The 24529-nt window shown below is 36.2% G+C and overlaps 1 protein-coding gene and 1 pseudogene across 1 annotated transcript in view; both read right to left on the bottom strand.

Moving 5' to 3' along the window:
- Positions 1-9776: 9776 nt before the first annotated feature.
- On the bottom strand, positions 9777-23877 carry LOC109457481 (elongation factor 1-beta; annotated as a pseudogene).
- A 230-nt stretch (positions 23878-24107) lies between these two features.
- LOC109457484 (mpv17-like protein 2) overlaps positions 24108-24529 on the bottom strand; it is a 33132-nt gene continuing 32710 nt past the window's right edge. The window contains 2 exon segments of the mRNA XM_019750415.2: positions 24108-24235; positions 24238-24529. Of these exon segments, the coding sequence (XP_019605974.2) occupies positions 24108-24235; positions 24238-24529 (420 nt within the window).

The following is a 24529-nucleotide window of genomic DNA, read 5'->3' as shown; positions in this document are numbered from 1 at the left end:
CTGTGAGGGACATCTTTGTCTCACTTTTCTTTGGTCACTGAGTTCATGTACCTCAATAGGCTAAGTCTCTCAGTCCATTAACGAGAATTCTCAGCTCAGCCCTAGGCCACCCAGAAACCCCGGTTGCATGTTCTCATTGAATGGCTTCACTGGTGGCCCATTCAAATGTGCTAATGTCAGAAAAAAGGGTTGAATGAGGCGCCAATGTACACCATTGCCGAGGCAAAGTGACTGGGCTTCCAATAAAGCCTCCCCTGGGGTGATGTTAAGCAGAGTTATCAATGGCGCAGAGGCTGAGCCAGGACTAATGCTCCAATCATGCCATCAACAGGTGGCACAGATGCAGCCACTTCAATATGAAATCACAGTGCAAAGTTCACTGGCAATTCAATCCTCTCTCCAGCTTCCAGCCTCCAGATAAATGTACAGATTTGCCTCCTACTCTTTCTGGTTCTGGCACAAGCTCAATGGAGACATTTTGGGTGGGAGAGGAAATAGGCATGGTTTGTTTCCAATTGTTCTGAGGTTTACACCTCCAGTTGAGTAGCTTTATTAAAGCCCTTTTATTTTATCATAGATGTACAGAAGCAGATAAACCATTGTCTTGGGAATCACCCCCAAAGCATTAAAAGGGCATTTGAGTTCAGCAAAGGAATATTTTGATTGTGCAAAACAGATGTCACATATTGCTATGTGATGCCCTATATTGCTAATTCCCTTAAGAGAACATATTGAATTGCAACTAAATTATGCAGTTATGATGACCAAATGAATTCTGCAGCCTCCCTGTACCTCCAACAAAAATCAGGGCAAATGAACGGGAAAAGAAAAGGATCGAGCAGCTCCCAATTTTTTCCTTCTAAATAGATATACCTGAGAAGAAACATAAAAGGAACCAACAAGTCAAGAGTTTCATAATTATTTTTAAATTCACTGTAAGACCCCTGGGTTTATGAATTATTCACAAATATACAGTATTCCCACATTTTAACCTGGAATAATAGCCCAAAACCATAGTCCCACTATCATTTAAACTTGACATCAAGATGGACCAGTACCTCTCTGCCTTCCAGGCTTCTACTCCTTAAATCCTAGTGACAATCTGCAGAGCCAGGTCGCATTCATGACAATTTCAGCCTTCCAGGAGCACCCAACATTCTGCTTGGCCCCTCACTACATGTCAACATATACAAAAACTACTTCAGCTCTTCAGCTCCCTCAAAACCAATTGTCCACTCCCCAATCAAAAATAACAACACACACAAAACTGTCTAAGATATTTCACTGTCTCAGCTATGTTTGAAGATGGTTACTCTATTGAGATACAGAGCGCAAAGCACACGGGGCATACACACACACAAAGTGGAACTCGACCCAGATGGAAGTTATTTTTCAATATTCCAGAGTGCTAAACTTGGGGAGCTCCTAACTATAGAGTAGGCCCCAAGAACTTGCTTTGGTCTAGCATTTCAAAAAGGGATGGTGTTTGGGGAGGGAATTCTGTGGGATACACGTTATCTCTCTGGTTCCTGCACAGGGGCCTTCTGGGACTTCATACCTGGTCTCTAAGCAGCAATTGGTGCTAAACAGCTGCCCTAGGGAAACCTTGTTTTAGGGCTTCAATCCCAAAGTGACTCCCACACAAGCTGTTGCTCATATACATGAAGGGTTTATGGTAAATAAGATTCAAGGTCAGTGGTTCTTGGGCCCAAGAGGGAAGGTGACGGTCTCCCAGAGCCTGCAGCTAGCCTAAAAATCCTTCTGCTTTACCCTTTGTAGCCACATCAAAGAAGGTTTCTTCCTCACTGTCCCTCATCTTTTGACTCTAGTAAGTTCTTCGCTATTTTCTCAGGTCACATTAATTATATAGCAAATAAAGGTGGTTTTGCAAATTATTGTGATTTTTATGTAAAGCAGAATCTATTGCTTTGTCCTAATTTTTTTGTACTTTCCACTCAAGTTTATTAAATGTCAAAGTTGTGATATCGTGCCTTTTTTTTTTTCTTCTTTTACACTTTTATTTATTTAAGTGTGTTTTTCCAGGACCCATCAGCTCCAAGTCAAGTAGTTGTTTCAATCTAGCTGTGGAGGGTGCAGCTCACAGTGGCCCAGTGGTGAGGATCGAACCAGCAATCTTGCTGTTAAGAGCACCGTGCTCTAACCACCTGAGCTATCCAGCTGCCCCTCGTGTCAATTTTTGTTAATCCAAGAAAAAAACATTACAGATAAATTGGAAACCCATCTTGTTCATTTCCCAGGCCCTTTTCCCCCCTTCCCTAGAGGCAACCACTCTGATGAATTCAGTGGGTAGCCTTGCAGTTTGTTTTTATACTTTTACTACAAAATACAGTATTGTTTTGAGTTTTTAAACCTTCTTAAGTGATGTATCAAATGGATCTAACTTGCTCTTTTCACTCAGCGTTGGCTTTGAGATCAAATCATGTTGATATCCATGCCCAGCTCTATTCTAGGCACTGAGAATAATACAACTGGATAAAATGAACTCCTTTCCTCGGGGAGTTTTCATTCTGGGTTCCCTAAGTTTTTATGATGGACATGAATTATTTTTGTACTCAGAAAAAGAGTTATTTCTTTAAAAAGTAAATTTATCCTCAGTCTTCTATTCCTCAGAAGTAGAATTTTGCCCTCAATTCCCTAAGAAAACAAAATATTTGCATGACATGCTAGTAAGAGAAACAACTTGCTAATTTTAAAAAATGAAATCCAAATTAGTTAATCAAGAAAAAAATTTCTGTCTTCTCTCTCCATAATTTCCCTCTTCCTTAATCATACTTCACCCAAAGCTATTTAAGGTATAAACTGTAATTTTTTAAAAAAATCTATGGCTTCCTGTGGGGACTGATGTCTGTAGAGCCCACACTCCAACTGAGATAGCATTTGAGGATATTTAGATCTTGGTCCAGGAAACTGCAACCATATGACGCGATAGGTTACCCATTTTGGTTCCTTGGGTATATTGTCAAATAGTGAATGTCATAGTCCTTTTTTAAAAAAATAACAAATATAAGTGAAAATTGGATTGGGTTTGTACCTAGCCACCTGGCTTGCATTATTTCTCTCATCTTTATTCCCTATGGAGATCACCTTAAAACGTTAGGACCTTAAACAGCATTCTTAAAAAAGATGCCTCTGGGTTTTATTTTCTTCTTTGACTCTAAAGAGGCTCCACAGAACGCCCAGAAAGAATGGGCCAATCCCTAGCTATCCCTTTGTTTACAATTCCTTCCCTCCTCCCTGCTGTCCATTTCTCTGTCCCTCCTCCCCAGCCACCCAAACTTTGCTTTTGAAGGCATCCTTGACTTCAGAGAAGTTAGACCATGTCAGGGATGTCTCTTCTTCCTCTAAGCAGGCTAATGGAGATAATGGGACTGTGGGAGAGAGGAAACCAAAGAAAGAGAGGAATTCCTGTAGATACTTAAGGGATTATTGACAAGGCTCACCAGACAAATGAAAAAACGAAAGCAGCTGAGGTTGTTCTCCTAGAGCCTTTATGCAATCAAGGAAAGGATGCTGTGGGGTTTGTTGTTATTGTTTGGGAGCGGGGACTAATTTTTTAAATTATCCTCAAGCCACTTATTGTTGACTTTAAATAAATGTTTCAGATAATTAAGACCACACCCAGGAAATGTTGTTAGCATTTGTTCACTGGGCAGAAATCGAACAATGAATGAATACTATTAATAGTTAAGTGAGGAAAAGTCAGTATCAATCATTTCATAAGTGAGAAAACCAAGCATTCAAATGCTGCTGTGGTATAAATCAGAAAGAATTTGGCAAGAATCCTTTTTTTTATCACCAGCCTACATTTTTTCAGAGAACTCTTTACAAGCTTCTGTCAATGTTGTCTTCAACCCTGTCTTTTCAGTTCATGTACTAGATATCGAATGCAGGGACGTTAGCACAGGAATATGTCTACCAACCCTTCTCAGAGCAAAATCTGCCTCCATTAACCTTTAGGCTGAAACTCGATGACGTTTGTTCTTGTGGGATCCTAACTCCAAAAATTCACTTAAATCTACCAACTCCTTGCCAAAGAATGACTGAATTGGGAGTTTGCAAGATAGAAACATTCCAAATAGGAATTAGCTATCACATTAACTCTAATTCTTCCTCTATGGCTATAACAGTAACAAGATGTTGGTGATACTGGTGAAGACTACATTACCATTCTTCACATAAAAAGCCCCATTCACGAGGCAGAGGGGTTAGCTATTCATCCCAAAGTACAAAAATAGCATAGACATACATACGTAATGAACATTCTCCTGTGTATTTTGTTATTGTTCTTATTACTGTAAACAAGTGTCCCTTATATGGGAAAAAAACATGTTTTTACCTTTCTTCCTTGTGACCTTAGAGCAGAATTAGCTTGGTGTTATGTTGATTCATCTCCTAAGAGGGAAATCCCTTCATTGAAGGAAAATCTCCCTCCAAGAATCCCACACTCAGCTGCTAGATTAAGAGAATTAGCATAGAAAGATGAAAAAAAAAGTATTTTAGTTTCATAGTTATTCAGATACACACACATGGGTGGATCTATTATCACAGAGCAGCAACATTCCATAGATCTATTTTTTTATGAAATACTTTTTTTTCCCTCCTGCCTTTTAAGCTTCCAAACACGCCTCCAGCTTTGTTTTCTACTCCTACAAATGGCATTTACATTATAGTCACTTTTTTGCAAGATATAGAGTGTGATTTTTAAAAGCAAGTGTCAGATGAAGCAAATTTATTATGTATAGATTTTAGTTCTTTTTTGTTTTTTGTTTTTCTGTGTTTTGTGGTGTGTGTTTTTTAACAAAAACTCAACTGTGCCAAGATCCCCAGCAAACCTACTACCTAGAGACATGCCCAGTATTTGTCTATACTTCCATAGTTTGCCATCAGCTGCAGATGCCATCTTCCTGGACTGTCTTTGAAGTTCTAGTGCTTTTGCACTTCAAAGAGGTATCAAGACAAAAGTAGGACTGAAGAGTGGGTCTGTTCCCCAAGTCAGAAAATGTTATATATGTTTTGTGAGTCTAAATGGCTTTCTGTTTCATCATCAAAATCTTCTTCCCCGAAGGATTAAAACCAGCTAGGACACAGTAGATTGTGTTAATCATATAGTCTATTAATTAAAGACTTTGTACATGAAATAATTAGCAATGAAGTCTCTGTGCCAACTGATTAGTCTACGCTTTTATTATTGATGTGGCAAAAATAAAGAGCAGGGCCTTTGACAAAATTATTTCAAATCTACTTTCACCTGGTAAAAGACTTTTTACCATCATCAAATGGCCCTCTGTTCTCTTGAATTCCATTGGCAAGAGTTGCAAGTTTCTGGGTGAAATAAATCAACACTTCTAAATAAGATTTATATATTTAAAAAATCAATAGCTGAGACTTCACTGCTTAGTATAATTTTCTATATAAAATGACCTGATAACATTTTCAATCTTTTAACAGCTTAAAAAATAAGCAGTGACTGGCACCCAAGCCTGAAAAAAAAAGCCAGCAACAAATCTAATAAAAATAGTGCAGAGAGACCATCAGACATTAAGTAAATACTTTGTTTCTGTTTTCTAGTCCCCTTTTGTTTGGTTACCATGGCAACCTGTTTTTTGTGGGGGTCACTTAGAATGTATAAGAATTTGCTGCAATTAGATGCTTACATCCTATTGGCCAGTAAGATAGAGAGTAGTAAAACTGAAAAAAAAATAAAAAAGAAGGAAAGGCACCGATGAATGTGGACAAAGCCAACACACACTTTGGGACCCAAAGAAAAATTCTGTAAGCCTAATTATATATCAAAGCTATTTTCAAAGTTGCTCTTAATAAGAATTTCCATATCCTCTAGCCTGTGATTTCTCACCTTGTTGACCTACCAAACTACTCCATAGCTGTAACACATGTATTGCCCTTGATTTTACTTTTGTTATTCTCTGTTTCATAGATATGTCTTTTCCCTTTATGAGATTGCAAAAGTCCTTCAGGGTAGGGACCACATCTTCTAGATTTGAGGCTGTGTGGTAAAATGCAGAAACCCATGGAAGTGGAATTAGATGTGATGGATCATGGTCTAGTTCTGAAACCAATTAATTGTACAGCATTTAGCCAAGTCCTTTAACCTCATTGAGGCTCAGTTTCTGAGCCTTTGATGGTGTTATAATTAGATTATTTTATACTATCTACCGTGTTATTTATATCTATTATATATGCCTACTATTTACTTCCTGAAATAAGTTTAATTGATTCCATATTTTAAAATTCGGTCTCAGGCAGCCCTAAATACATAGAAGATGAAGACAACTGCCTCTGTTCCAAATCTCAAGAGATGGTATCACTTTGTTATAGACTCTCAAACTATAAATTTTAAATCCATAGTTGGGCAGTGTGAAGTTGGCCTACTTCTAAGATGAAAAGAGGAAGCAAATTACTAGATGTCTATAGGTACACTCACAAAGAAAAATAACAGCATGAGTACTTGCTCAAAGACTTGCTTAGCCTGACTAATGAGAAGGCAAAGTAGCATTAATGTTGTATCTCACCTAGATCCAGAGACTGAATTACAGAGAAATTATTTACTTCAAATAGCTTCACCGTTTTTTTTCTAAATATCTACTAAAGTTTAGACCAATCATTATGCACATCAAATGATTTCAAATCTCAGCTTGATTGTTTACAATCCTGAGATGATCTAAATTCTCCTCTACTCACCTTGATCATTCCAGATGCTTTCAGACCTCATTCAGCCAGCTCAAGAAGGTCTTTAACACCTTCAGGCTTTAACACCTCCAGTGGCAAGAAACTCACCATCCCCAAAAGCCATTCATCCTGTATTCAAGCAGCTTTAAGGGTTAGATAATTCGTCCTTATATTAAAACCAAGTCTCTCTTCCCTGTCATTCGATACATTGGGCCCAGGCTAGAATTGCTCTCATGACATTGTTTGGAATTATTTTCCTCTGAGTACACATCAGTTTTCCAAGTCCTTCTTCAAGAAGCACCCAGAGCTAAACACAATCCTCTGCACTGCCTGACCAACACAGTGTACGATTGGACTATCACCTCCACCGTTACTTCAACAGCATAATTACTGGCATGTGCCTGTTTTGGTCTATATGCCGGAGATACAAATATAAATTAGACAACATCTTTGATTTCAGGGAGATGATGAAGTACAGGAGGAGCCAAGAATGTTAGTAAATGTGTTCAACTAAAGGGCTGAGGGCTAAGGTTGAGAATACGTGTGTTTTCAGTGCTCACTGAGAAATGAGAAAGGGCCAGGAAGTTTCATAGAGGAGGTGTTACCAGGTAGTCCAAAGAGAAAGAGCATTCTGGGAAGAAGCAATAATATACGCAAATCTTTGACATATGATTCAACATGATAAATTCAGGGGACTCCAAAAAATTCACTATAATTGAAACGCAGAGTATGGAGCATGAGAAGGGAATAGCTTAGGATGGAGAACCAGGCAAGGGCCAAATGGTGAAGGACTGTGTATGCTCTGCTAAGGCATCTGAACTATGTCCTGTAGTCTAGTGGACTCCAAAATGGGGTGCTTATACCACAGGGAATGCACAAAATTATCTATTGGGGTAAAACATGAAAACATCTACTTGATTTGATTTTTACCCCAAGAATTAGGAAAAGATTAAGCTTTACCAATGTTCAGTTTGAACTGACATCCTCAAAAGTTTCTAATGTCAAACTGTCACATGTCATACACAGCAAGCGTCCTGAAGCAAAAATGGGAATTCCACAATGTGCAGGGCTGGATAGGTGGCCATCACCCTGTCATTCTTTTGTAGAGTTTTTACTTAATAGTAATAACTTTGGTTAAAAATACTTGTTCTTGAGATCCAAGATGACAGAGTAGATAAGCACTGTGCTTCCTTCAGTGAACACATTAAAATTACAACTAAATTATAGAACAATCAACCTGGAGAATGATCTGAAGTCTAGCTGAACAGAAGTTTTATAACTGAGCATATAAAGAAGCTACATCAAGATTGATAGGAGGGGTAGAGTCGGTCCCAAACTTCCAGTGGTGGATGAAAATTGGAAGGGATATCTTGGCCACAGAGGTTCCCCTTGGAGGAACAAAGGACCCCAGCCCTGAAATTGTGACTCTGGGAAGAAGAGCCCCAAGAACATCTGGCTGTGAAAAACAGTGGCAATTCTGACCATCCAGGTGGGATGGAAGGCTGCAGGAAACCCAGACATTCTCTTAAATAGCCCATGCACAGACTGACTTGCTTGCAAGCACTCACCTTGGGCTCCAGCAGAGAGGCAGTGACTTGGAGGGTGTCAAAGGCATACAGGAAGCAGACTGAGATGTATGGCTTCAACCTGAAGGCTGGAGGATTGTCACCCATTTCCCTGTGTGAGGTCCTTCTCCCGTGCAGCCAGCAGGTGGGTACCATCTTCCCTGTGTTAAGCCCGTCCCCAGATAGCCAATTCTGAATGTGACTGGTCTGGTCAGCTCCACTCACACCACCCTGCTGACTCACTGGGACCAAGTCTTACCCAACTCCCCTAATGCCAGAGGCACTTTCTCCAAGAGCTGCCAGCCCTGCCTGAATTGCATTTTTTCTTGGAAAACTACTGGAGTCCATGGGCCCCAGACAGATAGCAACAGGCCTTCATGTGCTCTGAGACTTTTGCTGAGTAGTTCCAGATTCAGCTCTGGCACCAAACCAGAATTTACATTAACCTGATGACAACAACTCTTCCCACTCTAGTGACTCCCTGAGATCCTGCCTCACCCAACTCAGGTACTGCATGAGGCTTTATCAGTGGCTGAACCTTAAGGGAGCTGGCAGGTGGCAGCAGGCCTCAAGGTTTCCTGGTTTTTTGCGGAACTACCCGAGACCCAGTACTGGTGGCAGCTATCCTCGATTCACAGCATGGCCTCTCCCACGTGCTTCCAGGTTTAGCACAGGCAGTGAAAAATCACAGATCACTTTGTAACTCCTAACAGGTAGTTCCCGGCTGGTCACAGGCAATGGATGACCTGGGCCTGCACCAGAACCCCTCCCAAGAGGCTCCAGAACCAACATACTTGGAGGTTGGTTACAGGCTAGAGCAGAGTACCACCCAATTAGCCCCACAAGTGGCACATACAAAGGGTGGTCTCAACAGGCCCTAGAGCCCACTAGGGTGAATCCTACTCAGCAGAGTAAGCCCCTTGCACAGCAGCCAGTAAGCTGTGGATATGGCCAAACTCCACAGCCACTCAGCCTGAGGGTCAATCCAACCCATTGGCATGCCAACAGCAACCAAGGCTCAACTGTAACAAGGGCTCACATAACGCACACGAGGGACACCACTGGGACACACAGAGCAGCTGATCAAAGAGACTGTCATGGTACCTACTCCATAAGGCTACCCAGCAAGACTGGGAGACATAGCAGATCTACCTCATACAGAAGAAAACTCCAGAAAAAGAACTAAATGAAATGGAGACAAGAAACTTACCAGATACAGAGTTCAAAACAATGGTTATAAGGATGCTCAAGGAACTTAGTGAGAACTTCAACAGAGAGATAGCAAGCATAAAAAAAAGACATAGAAATGATGAAAAATAAAAATGAAATAAAGAACCTGTCAGAAGCAAAGAATACAATAACTGAAATGAGGAATGCTAGAAGGAATCACCAGCAGACTAGATGAAGCAGAGGATCCAATCAGTGATTTGGAAGACAAGGTAGCAGAAAACACCCAATTGGAGCAGGCAAAAGGTAAAAGAATCCAAAAAAAATGAGGGTAATTTAAGAGACATCTGGGACGATATCAAGCTCCTTCAGCATATCTATTCCAACTTTATCATATTTACACACTATAGTTGAAGTTTTCTAATTCCATATCCCACTGGAACTAGTTTAGAAGAGCCGCAGACCAAGCCGTTTGCTTGAATGCTTCTGACACACTCCACTAATTTTGCCATATCTGTCTCGTCATCCCAAGGTTTGGCATATAATAAGATGGGAGATTTGGCAACAAGTATGTGTTTTGTGGCTTTCTTTGACTCATACCGTGCAAGTCATTCTCATTGCTTTTTGGATGCTTTGCCTTTCTACTCATCATCAGATCCAAAGAGATCAATGTCATCAAGGTCTTTACTATCTGTAGCTCCACTTCCTGTGATGTTTTCCAATTAGCAGGGCCATCCTTGCCCAAAGTTTCCTTCACTCCTGGCAGGTTGGCCTTTTCCTTTCGTAAGACTTGATGTGATTATATCAGCGCAGGACATGATATAAGTTGGCAGGTGGTGGGCAGGAGATTGCTTCAAATACGGCCACATCTGCTTGAGATGGCATATACCCTCGATGTAGCTTTTGTCCTCCAGGTAGTTACTGAGTACCTGCAGGCCAGTGGTGTTTTCAGGTCTCCACAACACAGGGCATCGCCTGCTCCGGGAGCTGGGTGGCAGGGAGAAAAAGAGGAGTGCAAGCACTCTGTCCTAAGCACTAAGAGAAAAAGGCCGCAAAAGCCTTTCTTATATAGAGCTGGAGTTTTTCCTCCTCCACACTCGGCCAAAGGTTAAAGGTCAAGTGCATTAATCTCATTCCACAACAGAAAACTCAGGGGCTCTGAATTAAAGGGCCCACAAATTATCTGCGGGAATTTCTTTGTGTTTGGAAATTGAAAAATAACTTTTTTGTGAGCCAATAAAATGAAATGTAATGGACAGTATATTTTCTCATTAGTATTGGTATCTTTTAAAACACTATGTTAAGGAACTACTGCATATAAATACAAACTTTAAGGTGACCTAGGAAGTGGTCCTAGGATAAAGTGACAAAGTTAGCACCATACTAAAATCATTACCAACATCAATATAGGCTAATCTGAGTGCAAAAATGGTGAACCCAGATGAAAATTTCATTGATGGTATTAATTTAATAAAAACAAAAGTCTTTAAAATGGAGTCCATACCTTTATAATATTTTTAAATCACCTTTATGAGGTAAAAAATCATGAAAATCTGAGGTATTACATAGAGATTTGTTATCTCACAGCAAAGAATTTTAAAAGAGCTTTCATATGGAAAAATGAGTTACGTATTTTTCTTTTACAAATAGACAAATGTCCAAAATTTGCTTATTTGCTTATCTTTTCTATAATGAGAATAGATTGCCATTAGCTAACTATCTAGCAAATTTTTAAAAAATAAATGAACAGCAAAGTCACTAGTTATTTTACGGCTACTGACAAACTGATTCCAAAGTTTTTGTGGAAAGGCAAAGGATGCAGAATAACCAACACAATATTAAAAGAGAAAAACAAAGTTGGAGAACTGATGATACCTGACTTTAAGACTTACTATAAAGCTATAGTAATCAAGACAGTGTGGTATTGGCAAAAGAATAAACAGACCAATGAATAGAATAGAGAACCCCAAAAGAGACCTCCATATACTCATATATAGTCAACTGATCTTTGACCAAGGAGTATAGGTAACACAATAGGGTAAAGATAGTCTTTTCAAAAATGGTGCTGGAACTGGACATCTACATGCAAAAAAATTAATCTAGACACAGACCCTTTCTCAAAAATTAACTCAAAATGGATCATAGACCTAAATGTAAAATGCAAAACTGTAAAATTCCTAGTAATATCTCATGGTGATACCTTGACAGCACCAAAGACAGAATCCATGAAAACAAAAAATTGATAAATTGATCTTTGTTAAAATTTGAAACTTCTGCTTTGCAAAAGACAATATCAAGAGAATTAGAAAACAAGTGACAGACTGGAGAAAATATTTGCAAAAGACACCATCTAATACAGGACCATTATCCAAAATATACAAAGAACTCTTAAAACTCAACAAGAAGAAAATAACTTAATGGAAAAACAGGCAAAACATCTGAACATACACCTCTCCAAGGAAGACATACACATGGCAAACTAGCATTTAAAAAGATGCTCTCTATAGCATGTCATCAGAGAAATGCAAATTAAAACAAAAATGAGATATCAGTACATACTTACTAGAATGGCCAAAATCTGTAACACTGACAACACCATATGCTGGCAAGAATGTAGAGTAACAAGAACTCTTATTTATTGCTGGTGAGACTACAAAGTGGTACAGTCACTTTGGAAGACAGTTTGGTGGTTTCTTACAAAACTAAACATAATTTTACCATCAGATCCAGCAATCACAATCCTTGGTATTTAATCAAAGAAGTTGGAAACTTATGTCCATACAAAAATCTGCACAGGAATATTTATATCAGCTTTATTCATAATTGTCCAAACTTGGAAACAACTAAGATATCCTTCAGTAGATGAATGGATAAATAAACTGTGGTACACCCAGACAATGGAATATTATTAGCACTAAAAAAGAAATGAGCTACCAAGCCATGAAAAGACATGGAGTAAATGCATATTACTAAGTGAAAGATGCCAATCTGAAAAGGCTACATATTGTATGGCTTCAACTATATGATATTCTACAAAAAACAAACTATGGAGTCAGTAAAGATTTCAACGTTAGCCAAGGAAGGGGGTTGAGGGACAGATGAATAGGCAGACCAAAGAGGATTTTTAGGGCAGTGAAAATATTCCGTATGATATTATAATGACATATATATATTATTATACATTTGTCTAAACCCATAGAACGTATAACACCAAAAGTGAATCCAAAGGTAAACTATGGACTTTGGGTGAATATGATGTGTAGATGTAGGTTCATCTTTGGTAAAAAAGCTTACTATTCTGGTGAGTGATGTTGATAATAGAGGAGGTATGAGGAAGGGGGAGTATAGGGGGAATCTTGGTACTTTCCTCTCAATTTTGTTGCAAACCTAAAACTGCTCTTAGAAAATTGTGTTCAATAAACAACAAACAAACAGAATTAGTCTATCTTTTCAGAAAATATTTTAAAGCTTAACAATGAATGAGAAAGCAATTCTTTTCCAAAAAAGCATGTATGGACAGAGCGTATTTGAATGGCTATATTTCCATTATTATGAGATGTCATTACCAAAAACAATGTGAAAGTGTTATCTTCATATCTGCACACCTAAAAGCACAAAAATTAAAATATCTAACTTGTTCTAAAATTTTGTAAATAAATGGTTTCAGTGTGGATTTCTTGTTGAATATTGAAATAGAATGCTATTTAATTAGTTCATAAAAACAATTGACTTGAAATTATGGAAGATGGAAATGCATTATCAAATTTCAGAAAAAAAGATTTGAATAACTGATGGATGAGACTGAAAAATAAATATTGTGTTTTAGCTATAGCCAATGATGTGCTTTTTCTGTTTTTAAGGTATGCTGTGTTTAGCCACTGCAGCAATCAAAAGCAAGGATCAATATAAACTAAACTCCAATGTGCTGTACAACTGAAGCTGAAGTATAATAATATTGTATGTCAACTATAAGAAAAAAATGCATATATATATATATATATATATATATATATATATATACACACACACATATATATGTGTGTATATATATATTCACAGGTGGAGTATAGCATAAGGAAGATAGTCAATGGTATTGTAACAGTTATATAAGATGTCAGAGGGGTAGTAGCTTGGGGGAGGGGGATTATCACTTTGTGAGGGGTGTAAATGTCTAACTATTATGTCACTTTGCACACCTGAAACTATAATATATATTATATAATATACATTATATATGTATTATATATATACATATATAGTCATGGAATGTAAAGTACAGCATAGGGAATATAGTCAATGGTAATATAATAACTATGTATGGTGTCAGATGGGTAGTAGACTTATTGGGGTTATCACTTTGTGAGGTATGTAGATGTCTATTCACTATGTTATTTTGTATACCTGAAACTAATAAAAAATAAATAAAAAATAAAATTAAAGTAAAAATAAATAAACTGAACTTTGAATCACTAGAGCAAAACAATGCTAAGCCAAGACTTTTAAAAATAATGAAGCATATTTAAACATATGGCAAAAATAGGTTAGCTATTTGTATTTGTTCTATGATATTTTGAATAAATTTTTATTGTATCTCATCCTTTTAAAATTTCTGTTTTGTGTATATTTTATCATGTGCAAAATAAATACATATTCATTTATGTTATATATTTAGTTATATGTATTTATATTGGCTATGCATGCAAATATTCTTATGGATAGGGCACATAGACAGTGGGAAGACTGAAAGAAAACTTATTGAAGGGTTTAGAGCTGGGAAGTAGCATGCTCAGATTTGTGTTTTCACATGCACACTCTAGAAATAGTATAGATAGCCATGAAAGTTTGGAGACAAACAAGTTAGGAAAATTTGACAGTGGGGTAGAGATAAGTAGGCCTAAATCAACACAATAGCAGTGAAGAGAGATGAATAGTGACTAAAGTGAATAGAACTTGAAAAACCAACTGTATGTGAGGGTCAGTGAAAGATCTGAAATAAGGATAACCTGACACCTGGTTTGGAGTATAAGTAACTGGAGTCTAAGTAATTGGTAGTGCTGTACTCACCAACTCAGGAACTTCCCTACAGGAACTAGCAGGAGACCAGCAGACCAGTAGGAGAAAAAGCTAAGACACCTGCTAAATCTGAGATAAGTACTATGAGAGATAAATATTGACGTCAGAAGGCTGGGCTTACAAATACAGAGTTGAGAGTTGTCAGTTTATATGATTATACTTCATTAATGCAGCTTAAAAATAGATTACTTTTCTTTATGGGGGAGAAAAGAGGATCAGTTATATCATCCTGTTAATTCATAGTGAATTTAAAACTAAACTCAAAGCTTTTTCACATGGGGTATTACTGTTAAGGCAGTTCTCTTTATACTGTGCTTTTGCCATTGGCTTTTTGGACCTTGGAACAAGACTTTCCCCTCGTGTTTATTTCATTTTAACTTGCTCAACTGAACCCGTCAATCAGTTTATCGAGCTATCCTTGGATGGTGATCACTATCAAGTACATCAGACGTAGCTTCCACCTCCATCACTTGCTAACTTCTGTTAATTGAAAATTTGGTGCTTTTTTTTTGCCCCTCCTGGCTTTCAGGTACCCATTATTGAATCATTGGTTCTTGGTACCCTATCATCATCAGTATCTGCATGGCCACTGTTTTATTTTATTTTTACTTTTTGTGTTGTTCTACCATATACGACATTTCCAATCCCATTTCTTCTCCTTATGGCTTCCCCCACCATACTGGAACTGCATTGAAAAGGTAAAAAAAAAAAAAAAAAAAAAATTGAGGACTCTACAATGTTAACTTTCCCGTCTATGAAAATGGCATATCTCTCCATTTATTCTCATTCATTTGTTGAATATTTCTTCAGTGCTTACCATGTTTCAAACTCTTCTCTAAAAGCTGTGATCATATTAGACAAAAGGTTTTTTGTGTCTTTTAGTAGAATTTTAATATTTTTCTATAAGTATTTTCTATATTTTGTTAGGTCACTTTCCATAAACTTCAAGTTTTGTTGCTATAATAAAAGGCATAAGATTTTCCATTATATCTTTTTAATTAGTTAGTGCAAGTATAGAACAATTCTGTTGAAATTTTTGCCATTGTAATTACTGGACTTCTATCTAGCAAACTTACTGAATTTTTTCATTAGTTTTAATAGTCTAAGTTTTCTGTCTTATGTTTTCTGTCTTAAGTTGTCTTAAGTTTTCTGTCTCTTCCCATCCAGTCCTTACATTTCTTTTATATCTTTTTCTTGCCTTACTGCATTGTCCAGAGACAATTACTTGTGCAAGAATTCCCAAACCACCCTCTTAATAATTTAGTCTAACTTGATAACGATACCACTAATCAGTAGCTTGCAAACTAACTTCTCTCTTTCTCTTTTTTTCTTTTTCTTTTTCCATTTTGAAAAAAAATTTCTAGAATCTCTCATTCTCCCCAATATCATTTTTTAAAATCTCAGTCCAAATATTTTCAGAATTTTCTAAATAAGATTGTGCACACATTCCGAGGCCATTTTATTTACTAAATGCCGTGTTTCAAGATGTCTTATAGAGAGATTTAGTTTAAGTCCTACATGATGGTGGAGAAAAGAAATCAATGAGATTTTATTTGAACGTCAAGACTTCATCTAATAACATCTGTAAATATAGGTTAAATATATTTCTTTCATTTCTAATACAGATTTATTCCCATCACACTATCATCTTTAGAGTTGGCCCCTGAAATAATAAAAAGTGGGAAAGAATGGAATGAATCATAAAGGCTATAGAGGTAACAACAGATGTTAATCAGACACCAAATGATATAAAAGGATGAAGAATTCTGAAGCTCGGGTTCATTTAATATGTCATGGTTAGTTCAAAGTAAAATCGGGAGTTAGTGCCTAATTTGTACCTGTTATATGAAGAAACATATACCTTAACTTCTCAATATGATCGTTTTGTTATTTATCAAAAGTACTAAATTCCTGTTTAGTTGAAAACATTTCTAGAACAAACCCATGTGATCATTTCATGGACATTATGTATTTGTTTATGAATCAATTATTGTAAATTACTTGTATGTACTTCTTTTCATTATGCAAAGTCTTTGTATCATTACACTTTTTGTTTTGCTTGGATGTATTTTAGTATCTAGTTAGTTAGTCATACTAACACTAAAACAAATATTTGGCACATGTTTGGAGTGGACTATAACTCGGAATCAAATTTAAATGGTTTATAGTGAAACCAGGAAAATTTTTGCAACACTAGACACATAAAAATATATTTACTCAGCTAATACATGTTAATATTCATTGCTTGAGTAAGAAATTTACTAAGAAACATAAACACGTATACATATATAAATATTTGAGCAGGGTTCGAGGTGACAATTACAAAAAAGCTGCCATATTAATAGGAATCAATGAACTAACTAGTTTATTTCTCTCTCTACTTTTTGCTGAAGAGAATAGTGAGAGGAAAAATGACAAAATGGAGTAGGGGAGAGAGAAATACATAAACTACACTTAAAAATCTGTTGTCCAAGATCGTATTTCCTTTTTTTTTAAGTTATGATATTGTACGCTTTTCTCCTTCACGAGTTTTATTCACTTACTTCCTATGATAAAGTTTATTCATCCTCCTCAACTGCCACTTCCATACTCACTCAAAAATAATAATAATTACATCAAGAAAATAGCAAGTGATATGATCTATTTTACTGTTTTTATCCTGAGATGTATAAACTATTAGTGTAAGGGTTTTTTTCCTGCTGGATTGAATTTAATTACTAAATTGGATCATTCAATTTTCCTATGAAAAACCACAATGTGACCCTAAGGAGAAAAAGAACTCATATTAAGAAAAGAAGAGAGCAACAGACATATAGTTATAAAGGTAGAGCTGACTAAAAGCATTAAAAGCAGAAATATTTACAGTTCACTCTTCTTCAGCTTTTTCTAGAGCAAAAAATCCAAACAGGGCTGTGTCTTATGTTGCTTTCTTTCACTTTACAGATGCTGAAAAGTTTAATTTCAAGTTTCTATCTCCTAGAAGTGGGGTGAAAAAAAAGCTGGTTATTATTCCTAAACCCATTGAAATTGCATTTGTAGCATCAAAATGGATTTTTTTAAAGCAGGATGTTGGATTGACAGTAAAGCAGCTGCTCTGCAACAAACGAAAGCAAAAATTAATAAGAGACCTAGCAAAAGAAAGACTATTGGTTTTGCACACCCAGAGCAAATTGGCTGGATTTAGAAGAGCACACTTTGATCTTTTCCAGACTAATTACTGCTCTGTGGTTTGACTGTTTTGTGCATTAGTTGCCCTTCATACAAAACCGAAACTGCTATGGTACACAGCTGTAATACAAATGAAAATTTGACATTCAGTAAACAAAGCATGGCAAGGGTCATTCTTTCAGCACAATCAATGCATAATACAATTTTAGAATGCCTTTTGTATACAAAAAATGACACAATTTAAGGCAGTTTTGAACTCAGAGTAGGCAGTCAAGGCTGTTTGTAAAGGATAGAGAAATTGCTCCCAACTCTGATCTATAAATATAAATTGAAAACAGTTTATTTCAACACTGTAGAAATGCTGAGGAATTTACATATTTACATAAATAAATGTGCCCGTTTTTTAGAAGATGGTTTTTCATTTGCCTATAAGGTTAACTGGGAGCAGATTTCTTAAGTAGCTGTTTGCAGTAACAGTAATGGTTTTTATTCACCAGTATGATTCTAGATTTGCTTCCGTGAAAGAATTCAGATTATTTTATACGTAGACTATATTAAAGTGCTATATTTATTTTTCAGAAAATATAATGAATTAAATAATAGTTCAACAACTACCAATTAAAGAATAACTAATGTTGTATTATTTATAGATCACCATAATTATTAAAGCATAAATCTCTTTCGGCATAAGAAATGTATTTAACTTATAAATGAGTTATCCTTCAAAAGGGCATCCTTTTAAATAGTTTGTGTTTTTAACATGGTTTTGACAATTTCTCTAACAAGCTGTACCATTAAGTTATCATCATATGACTGAAAATGGTTCAAGTATAATATATTGAAAGGCTTTTATCTGATAATACTTGACCCAGTTTGTATTTAAACCAACTTCACCTTTAAAGTTGTACAAACTTTACCCAGTTTTTTTCAAACCCACATTTATGCATCTTCAAATATACCTACATTTAAAAGTCAAAGGACTTACAATAATTTCAGTATTTAATGCTGAAATACTTCAAATATAGAGAAATATTTGATTAAAGAAGTGATCTATCAAAAACATTTCTAGCTAGACTAGACAAAAAACATCATCTTTTTATGCCTTATTTCTATCTCAAACTTTTGAAAAGAGGTGGTTTAGAGAATACTGATGATATCGTTCATTAATTAACTATTCATTCAAAACTGAAAAAAAAAATTTATACAGGATTGATTGATAGCCAACAGCCATAACCAAGACAGTACACCATGGGTATTAATGGTTGGAAATATTGAACTCTTCTATTCAACAATTTAAGAATACCACACATAAGATGTTTAGCATATTTTCTCAGTCATTATTTCTTTAATTGCTATATGAATTATATAAATTTTATGACCTACAGTTCCTCCCCTTTTTGTTTTCAAAACTTAGCTGGATACATCCTTCATATACAGTCAAAGCTGTCTTCTAAATGCCTGTTTCTGTCTGGCTCATTTCCTTACCTAATACAACAGCTCTCCTGGGGTGGGGGTGGGGTGGAGGAAGAGTAGTTACCTATTCACAGCAAGGGACTTGAGAGTTCAGCATAATAGATTTTAACAATATGTTGAGAAGAAGCCCAGAGCTACAGTACTAAGCACTATGTAGAAAGGTAGATAAATACATAGAGATAAAACCATAGACTTCAGCCAAGTGGATTGAAGAATAACAGAACCTATAATGCTTTCTACTTCAGCAACAATCAAACCCAACCTCTGCAAATTAATCAGCCTGCAAAACACCAAGAATGGAGAAAAGAGGATATTGATTTCTGGAGAAGTCACCTATATTTTATTTTCCCATTAAAAATAATCACAGAATGCTATTCTAAAATATAAAGACTTTTCCCCATGCAGTAGTTCCTTTTTGCTAATACTGCTAACATTATCTCAGAATGACTGCAGAAAACACTTTTGGTTTAATTTGGGGGAGAAAATTATTAAATAAACCCTTAAAGCATTATTTGCCATGCATTTTTTTTCCCTCAAGGGTGTTAAGAGTCTTGGGATTACAGTAATTTACTGATGACTCCATTCAATGTGCTTTCTTCCCTATGACCATTAATTATTAAATGCCTCTTTGCATTTACTTTTGTCCTAAGTCATGCCTTCAGATTTGAAAACTATCTCCAAAGGAAGAAGAAAGTAAGAAATACTTTTCCTTTTTCCTTTTTAAAATCAGTTTTCCTGTTAAACACCCAAATCAAAGGCCTCTTCTAACTTCCCTTATTCAAAAGTGAAAAATATGTTCATTGAGGTAGAACTTTTTACAACAAAAATTATAATTTTGAAAACAAAAATTAGATTTTATTTAGCAATGGAAGCTGTTTTCCATAATGTTTCCTGAATTATCCTGTAAAGTAATAAAGAATTCTTTCATGTGCTGTACAATCAATTATAGCCTTGTGATTGAAAGACTTTTTTAATCCCCCCCAAATGGTTAATGTTCCAAGTTTGTGCTTTGGGAGTTATTACAGTCACAAATTCTGTTTTAAATTAAACACCTAATTAAAAGGAAGCCATTCATAAATAGCAATGTGCATAAATCGGAACGGAATAATAGGGGCTCCACATATGTCCCCTTTTCCCACAAGGCTCTTAGAACAACTTTTCATCCCCAGGAAAAAACCTGAAATTTGTCTAGTAGCTCAACTGCAACCCCAGCATCTTTGCTGAGTATGCAAATTGGCTACCACTATCACAAGCATGTTTGGCTGTGAGAGAATGGCAGCAACTGTTATCTGCCTCTAGAAATACCCCCTAAGCAGAGTGTTCTCATAGGTCATTCTGAGACTATTACCAGTATTACCCTGTTTCCTTCAGGCAAGAACCTAAGTTCTAGACCAAGAGAAAGAAATTCTCAGCCCTTGGGTAAAATGTGAGTGCTTTCAGGAAATCTCGTAAAAATAAATTACTCAACAAACAATGGGTCTTTTAACTGCTCCCCAAACTATGTTTCATCCTCTTGAGGTTGGAGGTTACAGGATACTTTTAAAAATGGGTTTGACACTTGCTGATCACTGAAAAGATTCAAGGCATAAATGCAAAGACTGGATGGGAGAGCCACTACCAAAGGCATCACACCACCACTGTTTCAATGCCTCCTGTTTATTTCTGTGCATTCAAATGCTTACAAACAAGTTTTTTAAATTTCAGGATTCATCAAGAGCCAGAACAGAAGATACCACGTTCTGAGCATTCCATCATCAAGCAAAGGTTGGTTATAGAGAGCTGACCGGTTATTTTACATTTCTTTTTCCCATCTGTAGAGTGGTTATAAACATTAGCTTTGTGGGATAAAGCCTGATGAGGATGAATGAATAAAATTGTGTCTTTAAATGGTTTGAAGTCAGGTACAATTTGTGTAAAAAATTGGTACCTTTAACACATGGTGATCTTCCATCAAAGCAAAGGGAATGTAATCTGCTGCTTTTTTATCTGACAAATCCAGTAACAATCATGCTTATTAAATACTTGCATATAGTTCAGTGATAAAAGTTGTGCTGTCATCCAGGAGCTAATTATCTCAAATGAGAGACTGTATGTGAAAGTACTTTGTAAAGTGTAAAATATAAAGTACTACACTTGTAATAACAATAGCAATAGGTATTAAGTGCTTACCCTGTACCAGGCAGCATGTTCTACAAGGGTTTATTTAAACCTCACAGCAACCTTGGGAGATAAATGCTATTATCACCATTTTATAGTCTGAGACTGAGAGACACTACGACACTTGCTTGTTCCACACAGCAAAAACAGTAACCAAGGAAGAAGCCAAGGTCTATCTGACTTCCAAACCCAAGTACATCATAAACGCTATACTGTGGAAGGGATGGCTTTGGCGATGATGTTGACCTTTACCCAACATTAGAATATGGTGGTTTTGTCATGACAAACAATTTATACCTCTGAAAATGCACATGTTGTTATGAATTAGAAAGTTGAAACAGGGCATGTTCTGTTCATAAAAGGCTTTTTCTAAATTGCTCTTCTTGTGCAGTATTTAATAAGAAAGTAAATAGTATAATACTCTGAAATATAAATTGCAGTGAATAAGTATTTGGAATTGATTTTTTTCTTGTAAAATGTTTCAAAAGTTACAAGTACCCTTAAATGGTTAGGACAGCTTTTCATCTATTTAACTTCTAGAAGAAATCATAATACTTTGTTTCACCATCTATTATGACTCTTTTTTGTCAGTTTTTCTTCAGAAGAAATTGTTTAAGTTCTTATTTTGTTGTTTATATGAGTACAATAAGTGCTATATACACAAACCAATCACTAATTATTACTTTTAACTTTTAAATATTTGGTATATATTTAAATATTTGCTATTAACTTCTATGACATCAGAAAATATTGGTGTCATTGCCATTATAATTAAATGCTATTACATATGCAAATAAATACATAATTGCCAATTCTACATATGAATTTTTTAATCTGGAAACTTTCTAGTATGAAAATAACAGATCCATAAACAAAACAGTATTTTATTAAATCATTTTAGAGTTTATAACAATCATAATTTTAAAATACTCGTCTTAATGGTAGCAATAAGTTCTATTTCCACTTTACAAAGAGAAAAACTGTGACCAAAAAAGTCATAATTACAGAGTATTTTAATTTCTTCTAAAAATTAAACAGATGAAAAACTGTCCCAACCATTTAAAGATGATTCTAACTTTTAAACCATTTTACAAGAAAAAAAATCAATTCCAAATATGTATTCACCACAACTGGAAAATGGCAGATGAAAGAAAAAAGAACCAAAAGTTCAATTACATTAATATAAGTCCTGCTAGAATAATAAACTGATAATGGGGATTTCATGACGATGCAGGGGAAACATTTTCTAATATAATGTTTTTCTCATTCTACCATCATAGTTCTATGAAAAGTTTGGGAAAAGATTAAGAGCTATGTTTTCAAGAAACTTGGTGTGAACTTTGCTAACAATAATCCAAATAAGTTTTTAGATTACTCTTTCAAGAAATTGCAGTATTTCATGCAAAATGGTATCCACTTTACCACTAAGGTCATTTTTTACTCACTACAAAATGAAAATCTATATTCTGTTCTTCTTGCATGTCTCTTTAAAACCTCAAACCAGAGGAATGTCACAATTTGGACGGTTTTCTTTTTTAATCTTCACTCTTCTATTCTGTTTCTAAGAGGATACTTAGTTTCAACTAGATTGCAATTTCATTTGAAAAGAATTGAACAGGTTTTGTAGGATGAGTTAAACATAACCCACTAAGATTATTTTGGGCAGCTACCTTTAAAGATGCAAGGTAAAAAAATGGTACATCTAGATTTAATAGAGATAATATTTGATTATTTGAGATAGAAAAGATGTAATTATGATATTGGCAAGAAAGATATGTAAGATGTGCTTTTCCATGTTACTTAAAATTAGAGTATGAAACTCAAGGCATATGGTAAAAATTATTACATCATTTCTATGAAAAAAGGGGAAAGCATTGGACTCCTACTTTTATTTTTAATAAAATATTTAATATTAATATGTAATAAGTATTTTGTTAATTAATGTTAATTACATATTGTTAAATGATGATTTATTAATAAACATTAATTTGTTGATTTATATAATATTAATTTATAGATGTTAATTATTAATGATGCATTGGCATTGATATTAAATGAATATTAATGATAAATGTTGATTTGCTAAATATTTAATGAATATTTTAATATTTAATTTTACAACATTAAAATCTTTAATATTGTAGTCTAATAACTTCATTTTTCAACAGTGATGAAAATAATGAAAAGTACAACTTCCTCATATACACTGTCTATAATTTATAGTAACAAAAATACACATTGGGAGTATAATTCTATATGGGGAAACTTAGAAATAAGGATTTCCGGTATATTTTAAATATACATTTATTGGCAAATATTTAGTAGGTGCCTTCAATGTTCCAGGTATTGGGCGGGTATCTATGATACAATGATGAAAAAGGACATAGTCCTTCCCCTCCAAATGTTCAGCCTAAAAGAAGACAAATACATATATTTTTTCAATTACAGAGAATTTAATGGAATTTCTACCTCCATGACCAGAGGATGAGACTGGCAGCAACCTAAGGCTCCAAATCCTGGGGGCCGAGTAGGGGCTCTGCTCCAAGGGAATGGGTGATGTGCCCATCTTGGTCCCAGGGCCCAGAGCCCAGCCCACAGTAGTTTGAGGGTTTGGGGCTTGCAACTGGCTGGTTCGCTGGCTGGCTGGCTGGGGCCCAGGGCTGAGGATGGGACATCCCCCTCACTGGTCACTGAGGCTCCCAGAAGGACTGTCCATATTCATGGCTGTGTTACAGATGGGGAATCTGAGGCCCGGGAGTGGGCTTGGAAGGGGCAGTCCAGTCAGATGCCCAGGAGTCAGGGTGAGGCTAGGACTTGGCCCAGGACCATGGCCTGCTGTGGGAGCCCATTTGCCTTCCCGCCCCAGCGGGTGGTCAGCTGGAAGTCAGTCTTTTCCTGTCTGGCATCCATTCAGCTCAATCTGCAGTGCCCCCCGCCATTCAGCCTGGGGGCTTCCAGGGACCTGGCATCCAGTACTTCAGGGAGGAGAGGTACATGTCCCAGCCCAGCGTCAGGCCATTTATGTAGGTGACTCAGAACTGGGGTAGCACGAAGAGGAAGTTCATCAGCTGCGCAGAGGGCCACACGCACCAGTCAGCCTTGTACAACTTCCCGAACTTGTCCCGCAGCCCCTGATAGCTCTCGCACAGAGTCGGGTCTTCTAGGCAGCCAAGACTCAAGAAGTACCAGATGCCCAGCACAGGAGATGCCACCAGCTG

This window comes from Rhinolophus sinicus, linkage group LG03, assembly GCF_036562045.2.
Source record: "Rhinolophus sinicus isolate RSC01 linkage group LG03, ASM3656204v1, whole genome shotgun sequence".
Lineage (NCBI taxonomy): Eukaryota > Metazoa > Chordata > Mammalia > Chiroptera > Rhinolophidae > Rhinolophus > Rhinolophus sinicus.
The sequence above is the reverse complement of the archived record's forward strand: the minus strand, read 5'-3'. Positions and strand labels throughout refer to the sequence as shown.